This window comes from Triturus cristatus, chromosome 8 (assembly GCF_964204655.1).
Source record: "Triturus cristatus chromosome 8, aTriCri1.1, whole genome shotgun sequence".
In the NCBI taxonomy this organism is placed as follows: domain Eukaryota; kingdom Metazoa; phylum Chordata; class Amphibia; order Caudata; family Salamandridae; genus Triturus; species Triturus cristatus.
The window spans coordinates 206,451,474-206,465,693 of record NC_140591.1 but is presented as its reverse complement, the minus strand read 5'-3'; the positions used below and the strand labels follow the sequence as shown (position 1 = coordinate 206,465,693).

Here is a 14,220-nt window from a genome sequence, read left to right as displayed (position 1 = left end):
CTGCCAGACATTTTGTGAAGACTCTGGGTGCTGTGGTGACTCCGAATGAGAGAACCTTGAACTGGTAATGCTGTCCGTCCACCACAAACCAAAGATATTTCCTGTGAGCAGGGTGAATGGGAATGTGGAAGTAGGCGTCCTTGAGATCTAATGTGGCAAGGAAGTCACCTTGTTTGAGTAGTGGGAAGACTTGTTGAAGAGTGACCATGTGGAATTGGTCTGATGGTATGTAGAGGTTTAATGGCCGGAGGTCCAAGATGGGCCTCAGAGTTCCGTCCTCCTTTGGAATGAGAAAATACAGGGAGTAAACCCCTGTGTTTTGGTGATGGAGGGGAACTGGTTCTATGGCATGTTTTTGTATGAGGGAAAGTACCTCTTGTTTTAGCAGCGTTAAGTGGTCTGTTGACATTGGACGCTGTTTGGGTGGTATGTTTGGGGGAGTGGAAGTGAGTTCTAGGCAGTAACCTGATTGGATGATTTGTCTCACCCACCTGTCTGTGGTGATGTTGTTCCAGACAGGTAGGAACTGTAGCAATCTTCCCCCGACCGAAGTAGAGTGCTCCGGGGGGAAGTGGAGGGAAGTCATTGTTTAGGGGTGGAGGCAGTGCGAGTATTGGTAGTTTTGCCTCTACCCTTGTTTTTATTGCCCCTGTAGCCTCCTCTGTAATAGCCTCTGTTAGAGGAGGTCTGGGTGGGACTTTTGTAGGAAGTGGAGGGGTTATCAGTGGCCAAACCTCTAGAGGTGCCCCTATAAGAGGAGCGACGAAAGGAACTTCCGGGCGCTTGCGATTGCAAAGCTCCCATTGATTTGGCAGTGTCTGTATCCTTTTTCATCTTTTCTAAAGATGAATCTATAGTGGGCCCAAATAATTGCTCTTGGTCAAAAGGTTGATTTAAGATGGTGGTTTCAATTTCGGGCTTAAAGCGGGAAATGCGTAGCCAGTCATGTCTGCGTAAAAGGACACTGGTATTAATAGCCCAGGATGCTGTATCTGCAGCATCCAGAGCACAACGAATGGAGGTGTTAGTTATGAGGTTGCCTTCCTGGATGAGATCATTAGCTCGTGTTTTGTATTGGTCTGGAAGGTGTTGTAGTAGTGTCTCTAGATCATCGTAGTGTGCCCTGTCATATCTTGTGAGCAAAGCCTGTGTGTTGGCAATCTCCATATGTTAGCTGCTTGGGACGCCGTTCTTTAACCAGACGCGTCCAGCAGTTTTGATTCTTTATCAGGAGGTGGGGCATCTCCTGTGGTTTGTGAATTTGCCCTTTTCCTGGCGTTGGAGACCACCAAGGAATGTAAGGGTACTTGTCCCTTTAATATAAATAGGATCAGCTGGAGCAGCTTTGTACTTTTTTTCTACCCTGGGTTTATTGACTCTGGCCCTTACAGGGTCCTTAAACACTTCAGGAGCATGTTTGATTACCCCCTTTAACATTGGGAGAATGGCAGTGGACCTTTGGGATGGTGCAAAAGTGTCCATGAGGAAATCATCCTCTACAGGGTCTGCGTGTAAGTTCACCCCGTGATATTCTGCTGGTGTATAAACTGAGTGAACTCTATAGTGAATAATAAGGCACCGGAGAGATGGCTGAGTTATGGTTGCGCAGTGTTATGTGACAGTAAAACAAATCCAATAGTAAATAGCTCTAAGGATATGGTAACGGCCATCCAACATTTACCAATTGGGGTAGAAAAACTACACCATTAACGAATACAAACAGAATATATCCTGAGCTTGAACAACAATAATCCAAAGTCCTTAATAAATCAACATGGAATAGATTTTCTTTTTTCTTCTTTTATTTCAGATCGACTCTTCCAAATAGATATAGCCGCCTTGGCTATATCTATTTGGTAGAGTGGAATGGATGTTGATGATCGAGCCATGGTTCTTCGAGCTCGACGTTCTCGAATAGTCTTCTTGGAGCGGAAAGAGGCACAAGCTGGACAGTCTTTGGCCTCGTGCCCGGGTGAAAGGCAAAGGTTACACTCCTCATGAAGATCGGCGTGTGGAAACTTGGATCCACATTTAGGACACTTTTTGAAGGGAGTCCTTTCCAAGAGCTGAAGGCCTGATGGCGCAGGTAGGCCCGAAGGCCTGCGTTGACGACCGGAATCGAAGATTTGAAGTTTGAAGAGATGCGCGTCGAATGGGAACGCGATCGAAACAATACCGAAGTAAGGGTGAAGGATTTCGCGTCGAAAAGATGGATCTGTAACGACACCGAACTGGAGCGCGATCAACACATCGGAGCCCGATGACGGAAAAAAACAATCTAACGATGGAGTCGATGCCCATGCGCACTATTGTCCAAAGGAGGAGCCACCTATCTCGTGACTTCCAAAGACTTTCCAAGACAACAACAAAGTGCAAACATCCGGGCCCAACACCAGATGGCGATCTATGCACAGTGTGTGATCTGCAGCTCATATGCCTCGAACATATTGTTTTTAAAAACAGGACATGCAGCACCTCCAGTGGGCACAGCTGTCAAGATCACTGGAGGGTAAACAGCTGTCTACCAAAAAGCTGAAAAGGCGGACAGGGCAAGATGGCGGCCCAAAGCCATGCAGAGAACTACCTGCTCATTGTTGGGAAAAAAAAAAAACAGGTCAGCTTCTGCAGTAATGTTGTGCACTATGAGATAAAGGTAAACAGGCCATGTCCAACACACTCCTCCTGTCTGGGAACATTTACAAGATGTAAGGCTTTTAAGTCTCAAACAATATAGGATAGATTGGGGCAATCTGAGTGCATAGTATTAAAATATACAACATCAAGTCCTTCATATTCGCTACAAAAAATAATGTAACGATTAAAAATCACCAGATCTGGTCTGTGTTTGTAACACACAGTGGTCACGCCCTTACATTAATCTGAGGAGTTTAACTCTAACATCTTACCAATTGTCTGGTCCCCATATCCAAAGGGTGCTTGAGAGGAGTACTGCAAGGAAGTCTTGTCAATAATCTTCCTCACAAGGCTAAAACCATTACTGTGAACGCCGGAAGATGAGATTCCAATGACTACATCCCCTTCCACGATCCTGTCCAGCTGTGGTAGCATCTGCCCACGTTCCACTGCACCAACCGCAAAGCCAGCAAGGTCATACTCCCCTTGTGCATACATGCCAGGCATTTCAGCAGTCTCTCCTCCTGTGTGGTGAAAGGGAAAATAAGATATACAGTAACACTCAAACATGAATCTACACGATTTACCAAATATACATCTAAAGCATCTTTACTTTTAGACACTTTATACTGATCCCAAACACTATGAAGCACAATAACAAGGATGATACGGATGCATCACTTGGTAAGTGTTTAGTAATAGTAGGATACTAAGAAGCCATGATCAATATCAATTTCAATGAACATTGTCAACTCAGACTAGACACCTTTTAACAGGAAACTGCGAGGGGCACAAGCACATACATAAAAGACACCACTGATTTCCCCCCAAATTTCAAGAAATGTCATTGGATGTAGACAAAGAAGTATGGATTTGTACTATGGATGTAACATTGCATATAACCATTCCCCAGAAAGTAGGCCTAGAACTGATGGTGTATTTTTCACTCAGAATGGGAGAAGTCGAAGCAAACGGTATTTCTGATGGAACTGATGCACTTTACATTGTATTGTGTTTAATTCATTTTACATGTTAATGGAACTTCAATGAGTTCACTCGCCAATCCCGCATATGAGACTACTTCTATGAGAAGGTTCGAAAAGGGTCATGTATGTGAAAAAGTGAAATGAGATCACATCTAAGAATGTTTATCAAGTTTATTGACAAGTTATTCCTAATCTGAAAGGGCCCAAAACAACTCAGAGTATAACCTCAGAGAATTAAACATGACAGGATAAAAGATTGTGTTTCACATACAAAAAGAGGCCATTAACTACCTGGATGTGAGATTTGACGATAAATCAGGTAATGTAGAATGACTTTGTACACTAAACCTACACACAGAAATAACCTGCTATATGCAACGAGTCACCATCCAAAAGGAGTAAAAGGAGAATTTACCCTATAGTCAATTTAGGAGTACAAAGAGGATAGTATCCGATCCGTAGTAATATAGGTAAAAGAATAGATGCTTCCGAAAATCCAGGAGAGGGGTCATGGTACCAGAACATTGCAAAAAGGAAAAATGTAATTAAAAGCCTTTAAAGGAGCAAATTATGACAGTACTGTAGGAAGCTGGCTCAGTATATGGTATTGCCACTACGGGGTTATACCGTGCACAGAGACTAGGGGTTCCGTAAAAGTGTACAGGGTTCAATGTAAAATCCAAAGTGCTCTATTAGTGGTACTGAGGGGGAGCAGCCTTAGGCCTAACACAGAGGACTGTAAATCATTTATTTCACAAAATTGAACAATAATGGACACACAACTCAAAAAGGAGATCCAAACCAATTTTATAAAAATACTTTTCACTTTCAAAAGTCGATACTTGGAATATTTTTGGAGCAGTTCAATGTTATCCTATGGGGAAAACAATAATGCGGTTTAACAGGTAAGTACCACACTTATTAATCCAGTCTTCGGGCCAAAGGTCAGCAAGGGTCAGGTGATTACCAAAACTGCACCACCAGCGGCACAGGTGCGGCTGGGTGCAGAGGTCAAAGTCAGAGTTCGGCCCAATGCGTTTGAATGGAGACTGGGGGTGCCTGAGCCACACTGCTTGCAGGTAAGTTGATCGGTTGCAGAGGGCCAAGCTTTGGGGGTTAGGACCAATACGGAGGTCAGCCAATGCTGGATTTAGGGTCAGGATTGCTGGGCAGACTTCGCTGGACAGGTGACCCACTCAGACTCGGTCCGTGTGCAGAGTGGGCAGGAGACGGGGATTCGCCTGTATCCAGAGTCCTTTGAGTTGGATTCTTCTGGACAGAGCCACTGTCCTCTGGAGATTGGAGTCTTTTTCGAAGGCAGCAGTCCTCCCAGGGTTTTGGGAGGTCACTGGCTGCAAGATAGGTCGCAGGGTCATTGAAGCTAGAGGCAGGCTGATAGGGCTGTGGCCAAGGCAATCGTCATTTTCAGTCTTCTCCGCAGGGATGTCTTCTTTCTTCTCAGGTCATCGCAGATCTAATTTATAGGTCTGGGGAGCCCTCCAAAAACTAAGTTTAGGGGGCATTTTAGGGGAGTAGCAGGTAGGGCCAATGGGCACATTACCTGGGATGACTACACCCATTATTATGCCACCCTCCTGTGGGAGGGGGCATAGATCTAGCCCTGATTGGAGGAGTTCCCATATCTTCAAGATGGAGGGGTTTGAAAGTGTGCTTAACTTTGCCTCCTCGAACTGAGGGGTGGAGCTGGCAAAGGTGGGCACACCACCTAACTTTAAGTTTTCCCGCTCAAAGTGGGGGTGTACAACCGGGGCTGCCATCTACTGCTAGCAGCAGAGGCTGGTGGTCGAATTACAAAGGGGGCAGGCTTTTGAAGCTTCCCCTTCGAGTACTGGCCCAGATACCATTTCTCCTGAGGCGGAAAGCCGGGAGTAGGCTGCGTTTTATTCTTTGTACCTAGTGTGTCTTTTAAAAACAAATAAACCTACCTGATTGCTTCTCACTCGCTTGGGGTCACTGTGCAGCAGTTCGAACGCTGTAATGGCACCTTGCGCTTCACGGAACACCCCGCCGCCATCTGGCCACGCCCCTTCTTGAGGCCACGCCCCCCGCCCATGTTACTTAACCAGCGCTGAATACGAGCGCCTTCAGATACCATTTCTCCTGAGGCGGAAAGCCGGGAGTAGGCTGCGTTTTATTCTTTGTACCTAGTGTGTCTTTTAAAAACAAATAAACCTACCTGATTGCTTCTCACTCGCTTGGGGTCACTGTGCAGCAGTTCGAACGCTGTAACCGCACCTTGCGCTTCACGGAACATCCTGCCGCCATCACCAGCGAGGCCGCTTGCTACGCCCCTTTTTGAGGCCACACCCCCCTTACCATCCTCCGTCTCACATATAAATGTGCAGTTACAGGAAGCGCAGTGGACAAGCGCAGCGGGCGCGCCGTTTGCGCGCCGAAGGCGCGCTTAAGGCAAGCCCGTCTGCGCCCGTCCGCGACGGGCCGGGACTAGGGGCTATAACCCCTGGCACTATACTCCCTGGTCCACTCCTACTCTAGGGTGGCCCTCCTTAGCTTCAGCGTTACAACAAACAAATGATGCACGGAATGCTGACAATGCAGACATTCTCCCGCAGTCAAGAGATCTGGGTTAAATCCATCGTTCTTTTGCCCACTACACCACCCCAGTTTAGACATGGCCATATGCAAATCAGTCTTGACCCTGTGCCTCATGGGAACAGTCCAGCCCGAACTGCCAAGCCATGTCTTCCCTGGACCGGAATCAAGCATCCTAGGACCGGTTTCTGGCTATCAGCCGTCATCAGCCAGGATAGCTTGACTCCAGTGGCGTAGTGAGCACGGGTCCCACGTCTGGGAATACCCATCCCACTTAGGGCGAAAAGCGTTACAACAAACAAATGATGGACGGAATGCTGACAATGCAGACATTCTCCCCCAGTCAAGAGATCTGGGTTAAATCCATCGTTCTTTTGCCCACTACACCACCCCAGTTTAGACATGGCCATATGCAAATCAGTCTTGATCCTGTGCCTCATGGGAACAGTTCAGCCCGAACTGCCAAGCCATGTCTTCCCTGGACCGGAATCAAGCATCCTAGGACCGGTTTCTGGCTATCAGCCGTCATCAGCCAGGATAGCTTGACTCCAGTGGCGTAGTGAGCACGGGTCCCACGTCTGGGAATACCCATCCCACTTAGGGCGAAAAGCGTTACAACAAACAAATGATGGACGGAATGCTGACAATGCAGACATTCTCCCCCAGTCAAGAGATCTGGGTTAAATCCATCGTTCTTTTGCCCACTACACCACCCCAGTTTAGACATGGCCATATGCATAAACTGGGGTGGTGTAGTGGGCAAGCCGGGCTCACTATTTACTCGTACGCCGATGATACCCAGGTCATTTATTCTCTTTCCACAGGTTCACATTCCTCCCCCTCTTCCCTCTGCTCAGGACTCAGTAACATCGCAGCTTGGATGTATGATAACAAACTGAAACTGAACGGGGGAAAACAGAGCTTCTTCTGTTTGGCCATAACACCACCTTATGGGGACCCCAACATTGGCCCTCTCAAATGGGCACTTTACCTATTCCATCTAAAACAGCACGCAACCTCGGCGTCATTTTCGACGACCAGTTATCTATGAAAAATCATGTGGTTAAGACTTCTTCCACTTGCATCACTATCATTAAGTGGATGCGTAAGATTATCTGGATGCTCCCCCAGGATACTCAGAAAACCGTGGTCCAGGCCTTAATCACCTCTAGACTGGACTACGGGAACATTCTTCTCCTGGGAGCTTGTAAAGAGGTGACTCGTAAACTACAGACAGTCCAGAATATGGCAGCGCGACTGCTCTGTAAACTACCCAATACATCCCCTACCTCCAACTCTCTACGCACTCTGCATTGGCTTCGCATTGAAAGCCGGACAAAATTTAAGGCCCTTTGCTTCATGTACAGAATAAATGCTGGTTTGGCCCCATCCTATCTTAACTCCTTGGTACAGCATTACTGTCCTCCCCGTACTCTGCGATCATCTAATCAGCACCTGTTCTCGGTCCCTAGAATCAAAAGATCTAGAATGGGTGGCCGCTCCTTCGCTTGGTTGGCCCCTTCACTCTGGAACTCCCTTCCTCTCCGGTTGCGAACTGAACCCTGCTACATTAAGTTTCGTAGACAGGTAAAAAATTGGTTATTCAATATGTAACAGCCTTCCTTTCTGACTTTTCCCCTCTCTTTTGGACTCTAGCGCCGGGATACCTACGGGTAGCTGAGCGCTTTATAAACTTAAATATAATAATCCTGGGAGGGGAGAGGTAACCTCTCTGCCCAGGATATGCATAGTTTCTGATCCTAGAGAGCTTGGGGCTCTACATTCAGGGGTCCAGAAACATGCCTGGTGGTGGCTGGCTGCCTACAGCCGGTCAGAAACCACACAAGGGTTGGTAGGTTTTCAGGGGTCACCTCTGAGGTGCCCTCTGGGTACATGGTACAATAAATGTCACACTGGCATCAGTGTGGATTTATTGAGAGGAGTAATTTGGCACAAAACACTCCTGTGTTCAGTGAAGCCGTCATGGTGCTGCGGAACTCAAGTTGTCGAGTTTCCAGTCCATGTACTCTCTATGGCTTCACTGGCACTTACAACATTAATGAATGCACCCTAATATTGCAGTGGCTGTGAGAAAGTGCCAACTTTCTTGCATGGTATCCCCCCACTTTTTGCTGAATTGCTGAATGTACTTTAACTGAGTGTGCCCTGGGCTCCTGCCAATCAGGTGCCCAGGGCCTATGTTCCTTCCCTAAACCAAAACCTCCAAATTGGTAAACCCTGGCCACATGTCAGCCCCTGGTAAATGGTACCCTAGGTACCCAGGGCCTTGTGACCAGGGAAGGCCTCTAAGGGCTGCAGCACTCATTGTGCCACCCTTAGAGGCCCTGTACCCTAACACACACACACTGCCCTTGCAGGCTGAGTGGCTGGATACAGGACAAAACAGAGAGTCGACATGGCACACATCCCTGATTGGACCGCATTGTCTAAAATAATTAGAAGGAAGCAGGCTTGCACACTTGCTATGGACTTTTATTCAGAATCATTGATTTATTTATGGTGATTTATTTATGGTGTTTGATTGAATGCATCTCTTCACGTTCAGTTTTTTGTTTTACTAATTTACTCAAAGTAGTTATGTTTTTGAACAAAGAATTACAGTTGTGTTGATTTATTCGCATTTGACTGGGCTTATGGTTTCTTGGTTACCGGGTTGATGCATTATGGGAAAGTAAGGCATTATATTTGTTTGCAATAGCGTACAGGGGGCATAGGGGGTCACGTGATGGGTTGCAATCAGGGAGTTACAGGTAAAATATGCGCGCGAGAACGCTTGAAAAAAAGCTTAGCAGAGGCGGGAAGTCGATGACTCCCTTAACTCGGAGAACGCCAAGCACACTTGAAACTGTTTGTTGCGGATTAGGAGGTAAATGAACACGGTGGGCTCCTCATGGAAGTTTGTGGAAAGGAAGGATGACTATATGTTATTGTTTCTGTTTGTTTAGATTATAATCACGAGGGGAGAAAGAGGGGTGGGGGTTAAATAACGGGGTTAAATAACTGTTTATTTCTGCACTGCAGTTCTGTGTTACTTCTAGACTCTGTTAGTATAATATGGTCATTGATGCAGTTCTTTTCAATTTGTTTTAGTACCCCTGACGAAGAACTTTCACAGTTCGAAATGCATTGGGTGATTTTTCAGGCGCCAGCTCGAAGGAACGTTTAAAGCACATGTCTACGCTTAAGCATATTGCAGCATAAGACATTTGAAAATGCAAAATTAAACATTCTTTACGTAACATCACTGTCTCTGGAGTGCACATTAAAGACTGCATATTTTGAATTCTCAGATAAACGACCTTTTTGATTACTATTGATTACTGAATACTATTGAATACTTTGGTTAAAATGGAGCGCAGAGGAAGTATCCTCAACTCAGCAGTGCAGCAGCTGGGGGCGTGACAATCGCCTCCCTTGTCAGTTTTCACACATCCCTGTGTGCCATGCCCACCACCTACACTGCCCTGGCATACATCAGCCACCCCTCTAGCTGGGTGCCCTATGCCAGTGGTGTGGGCAAAGGAGCAGGAGCCCTGTGCCCCTACAGTACCCAGGTCCATTCCTGGGCCCTGTAAGTGCAGTGCTGCCATTTAAGAGTACATGGTGCTGGGAGCTTGTCAAACACGAACTCCACAACACCATAATGGCAACACTGAAGACTGAGAAGTTTGGTATCAAACTGCTCAGCACATTGAACCCACACTGATGCCAGTGTGGGATTTAATGTACCAAGCACCACAGAGGGCATCTTAGAGATGCCCCCTGAAACCTAACCTACAATCCACGTCTGGTCTGAGAGGCTGTCTAGGCTGCCACACAGCAGACATGTTGCTGGACCCCTGGGTAGGAGATCCCCTGCTCTCCTGGGCCTGCAACAATGCACATCCTGGGCGAGGTGCTAGATCTCCTCCCCCAGGATGGTCAGGGGAAAGCTTCAAAGGCATGCCGCCTCTGTGAGTTTCCCCAGGCCACTTGCAACCCCCACTCTGGCGGAAAACTTGGCCGGAAACCCCAAATAAGGACAGGGGATGTGCCAGCCTGCCAACCCCACCCCTCAGGTGGGGGAGGCGAGGTGAAGCACATCTCAGGGCGCTCGCTATCTTGAGGATGGGAGGCCCTGCCCAATCAGGACTAGGCTACTGCCCCCCCTCCCATAGGAGAGTGGCAGAATAGGGGGGTTTACCCACCCCGGGTCAGGGACCCATTGGTCCCTGCCCTTTACCTACCTATAACGCCCCTAAATGTAGTATTTAGGGGCACCCTGACGCTTCCTTCCCCAGATTCCAGATTCCGAAATACAAAGAAGAGCAAGAAGAAAGAAGACCTGCCCTGCAGCTGCTGAGAAGAGGAAGACACCAACTGCTTTGGCCCCAGCCCTACCGGCCTGTCGACCCTCGAACCTGCTCCTGCTCCAACCTGCCATCTCTTGTGGCCAGCAACCTCACAAACCCCGGAAGACCTGGCTACCTTTTGGCTCTAAGCCCCTGGGACTCCCATGAGTAGAGGCTCTACTCAAAATCTGCTTCTAATCCCTGGCATCAGCCCGGAACCGCGAACCCTTCACACTCTGCACCCGCCAAGCCTGGCCTGGGCCGGAGTGAACAAAGACCACGAGGACGACCCCACGGCGACTGTGACCCCCGAGTCTGAGTCCGGCACCCAAGGACTTCCCTCTCCGCTCCTGACGACGCCTGCAGCCTCAGAACCGGGTCGTCCCCCCCCCCCCCCCACCGCGATCAACAGAGGGTAAGATTTCCCGACACCAAAAGGCGCCCCTGCAACCGGCGCCCCGCGGCCCCCTGTGCCCAACTCCGGGGTACCTACCTATACTCCAACTACCCAACTTACCTCTCGAAGTGGTGGTGGCACCTGAAGAATGTTGGTCTCCGAGCTGGCAGTCTTTTTCTAAACCGGAGCTCTCCCATTGAAATCAATTGAGCGCCCGAAGGCTCAAAAGCACCCTGCACCCAGCCGCCCGAGTGGCCCTGGCAGTGCAACCTCTACACCTATCTACTTCCCCCTTTGCCCTGAGCAAGTGACCAGGAGCCCAGCTCCCATAGCCGCATGGCTTGATAGTCAGCAGCCACCAACCAAAGCCCCCCTGCCTCCCATAGGATAACATTGGGCCTAACTCACTCTGCACCCGGCTGCCCCTGTGCCGCTGAGGGTGTAACAACTGTGACTACCTGACCCTGGGAGACCACTGAGTATATGCCCAGAACCTTAACTCTGCCAGTCGACTACTTACCTTAAAGCCGATAACTCAATTTTCTCCATAGGGTAACATTGACTGGTTTTTCCTGAAATTTCTTCTAAGTGTAGACTTTTCAAAACTTAAAATATTCATCAAAAATCAGCCGAGTAACGAAAACGAAAATACTCACCTGCTATTAGGTGAGCTCCCAGTGCTGGACCTTGGTACCCAGCACTGACTCTGAAAAATATTCACAACCGTACTTACCAGTAACCCAATTTTCTTCCATAGGAAACCATTGACTGTTTTTCTGTGGAATTTCTTATGTCGATTTCTGCAAACTTTAAATATTCTTTAAAAATCGTATAAATTGTGAAAACGTAATTACTTACCTGTTTTGGATAAAGGTCCCAATACTGAGTCTAGGCACCCAGTACTGGATTACAAAAGTAACGAGAACATACTATACCTGCAACTTGAATTTTCTTCCATAGGGAATCACTGAGTGTCAACTTTTAACCCCTTCCCCGCTCATGACGGAACCGTTCCGTCATGAGCCACGGTTGCCGTGTGCTCATGACGGAACGGTTCCGTCATGACACGACCGTTGGCGGCCGCTCCGCCTACGCGGCGCTGTTTCCCCGCCTGTGCGGGGGGACAACGCAAATGGGCGGAGTCATGACGGAACCGTTCCGTCATGAGCACAGCTCAACCGTGGCTCATGACGGAGCAGCTCCGTCATGAGCACAGGCCCACCGCGCTGCCCCCCCCAGCGCTGCAGCGGAATGTCCGCAGCAGCGAAGGGGTTAAAATAGCAAAATATTGTCTAAAAATCATAACAGTAACTAAGTCGACTTTTATCACTTGTTTCTAAGTACTGTCCCAGGACAAAATCTAGGATCCAGTCCTGGAATCACAAAAGTAATCCTAAAAGTAATCTATAGAAAATAACTTGAAACTTTCATTGAACTCAATGTATTATTGTGTTTAGAATTGTGTTGCCTAATTATTTATTTATTGTTTATTATTATTATTTATTTATTGTGTTGTAATTATTTACAAAAGACAACTGCATATTGCAAAAGCATTTACCTAAAGCATCTCATTCTGAGAAAGTATATTTTAATACCTATTGTTGGTTCTAAAATAAAACAAGCATATATTTTTATATATAAACCATTGGCCTAGAGTTCAGTTATTGAGTGTGTGAAACCATTTGCTGCCAGTGTGTACAACAAAATGCTTTACCCTGTCCTCTGATACTGCTTTACTGCTCGACCAAGCTACCACTTTAGAGAGTAAGGTTATATCTAACTTTAGCCTCTGCCAAACCTCTGGGGACTGTGGACTCTGTACACCCTGTACTTATTTGGGAACTGTATATACAGAGCCACTTTCTCACAGCGGCCAGTCTGCTCATGTAGACATGCCCTTACCTGTGTGATCGTGAACCCTGCCTTAGGGCTGTAAGGCCTGCCTGAGGGGTGACTTACCTATACCTTAAGTCAGTGCTGGCTGGCATGGTACCCACACAGGGTGCCACGTCGACTTTGCCGTTTTTCACCTCACAGGGGCATTTTATTTATTTATTGTATTTGAAGAGTTTTATATAGCGCTGGCTAGACCCGGAGGTATCAGATCGTTGTGTTACAAGTTACATCAGTTACAAGAGCATAGTAAGGTACAGTAGACAAAAACATTGTTGCGAGAATTCGTAGGAGGGGGGGGGGGGGGGGGAGGAGCCATAGCAGGGAGACGAGGAAGAACTGTGCCCAATGTCCGGCTGGGTAGGTGACGTCAAGGGGGAAAGCAGGGCCAATCACCTCTATAGCTGTCTAGCAGCTCCACCGGGCATCAGCCATGCTGCTCAGGTCTCAGCGTTCAGAAAAAACAGTTTTGAATAGTTAGATAGCCTACAGTTGCATAGTCAAGTAACAGAAGAACATGACCCCACTAGAGGAAAGAAGTAAAAGAAAAGGGGGTGGGGGGGGGGGAGCATAAAACAAATTGGAGAAGGAGCTGGGGGCTACCATTTAGGCTGCTGAGGGAATGAAGGCAGAGGCGGCCGCCATTTTAAGGTCAGGCACGTCATGTCCAGGCCTCTTTAGATCCCTGTGTAGGTGTTGATGCGGTAGTTGATCTCGGCCATGATGAAGCCCTGCTCGTAGGAGGCAGCAGACAGCTCGGACCCCCTAGACGCCATTTAGTTGCAGAGACATGTGAGGTAAAAGAGGCGGGACTTCCTCTTTCTCTGGAAGACGAGACCAAATTATCACTGTAGTCTCTACAGTACCAGTTGGAACGCACAGCTACTAATCCATGGTACCACCTCTCCCCAATAAGTGATGTTGCCCCACCTGCGACTCCGCAAGCGCCGATATCTGCCTCTTAGGATCACAGGCGCACAGCTGCCCGGCGTCAGAGCTTCACAGCGTCTCCCTCAGCGCCCCACAGGCAATCTCCACAGTTCAGGAAACCTCCAGATCCAGGGTACCCCACTCAGAAGTAGTATGCGCCTGCCCGATTGTTCTCACCTCGTCCGCCACTGCTGGTGAATTCGTGAGGCACAAGCGAGGGAGAAGGCCACCAACGCCAAGCACAACACCACAGTCAGGCGATGCCCCCACCACACCGCAAGCCCTCTCAACCAGTCAGATGGCTGCACACAATTAGCGCTGCTGCGCTCTGCGTTTCACGGCCTGAGTGAGTATTGCATCAGAGCAGGCAACACAGCGTCAGCGGGCCCCTCCGGCTCCTGGAGCCTCCGATGCCACAAGCGGTCAACAGGGTCACAGGTGCAGCACACGGCTC

The 14,220-nt window shown here is 48.2% G+C and overlaps 1 protein-coding gene across 1 annotated transcript in view; it reads right to left on the bottom strand.

Moving 5' to 3' along the window:
• Positions 1-14,220, bottom strand: part of GART (phosphoribosylglycinamide formyltransferase, phosphoribosylglycinamide synthetase, phosphoribosylaminoimidazole synthetase) — a 250,057-nt gene that overhangs the window by 114,568 nt on the left and 121,269 nt on the right. The window contains exon 15 of the mRNA XM_085621375.1: positions 2,907-3,158. Coding sequence (XP_085477501.1) covers positions 2,907-3,158 — 252 coding nt within the window. The remainder of the gene's footprint in view (positions 1-2,906; positions 3,159-14,220) is intronic.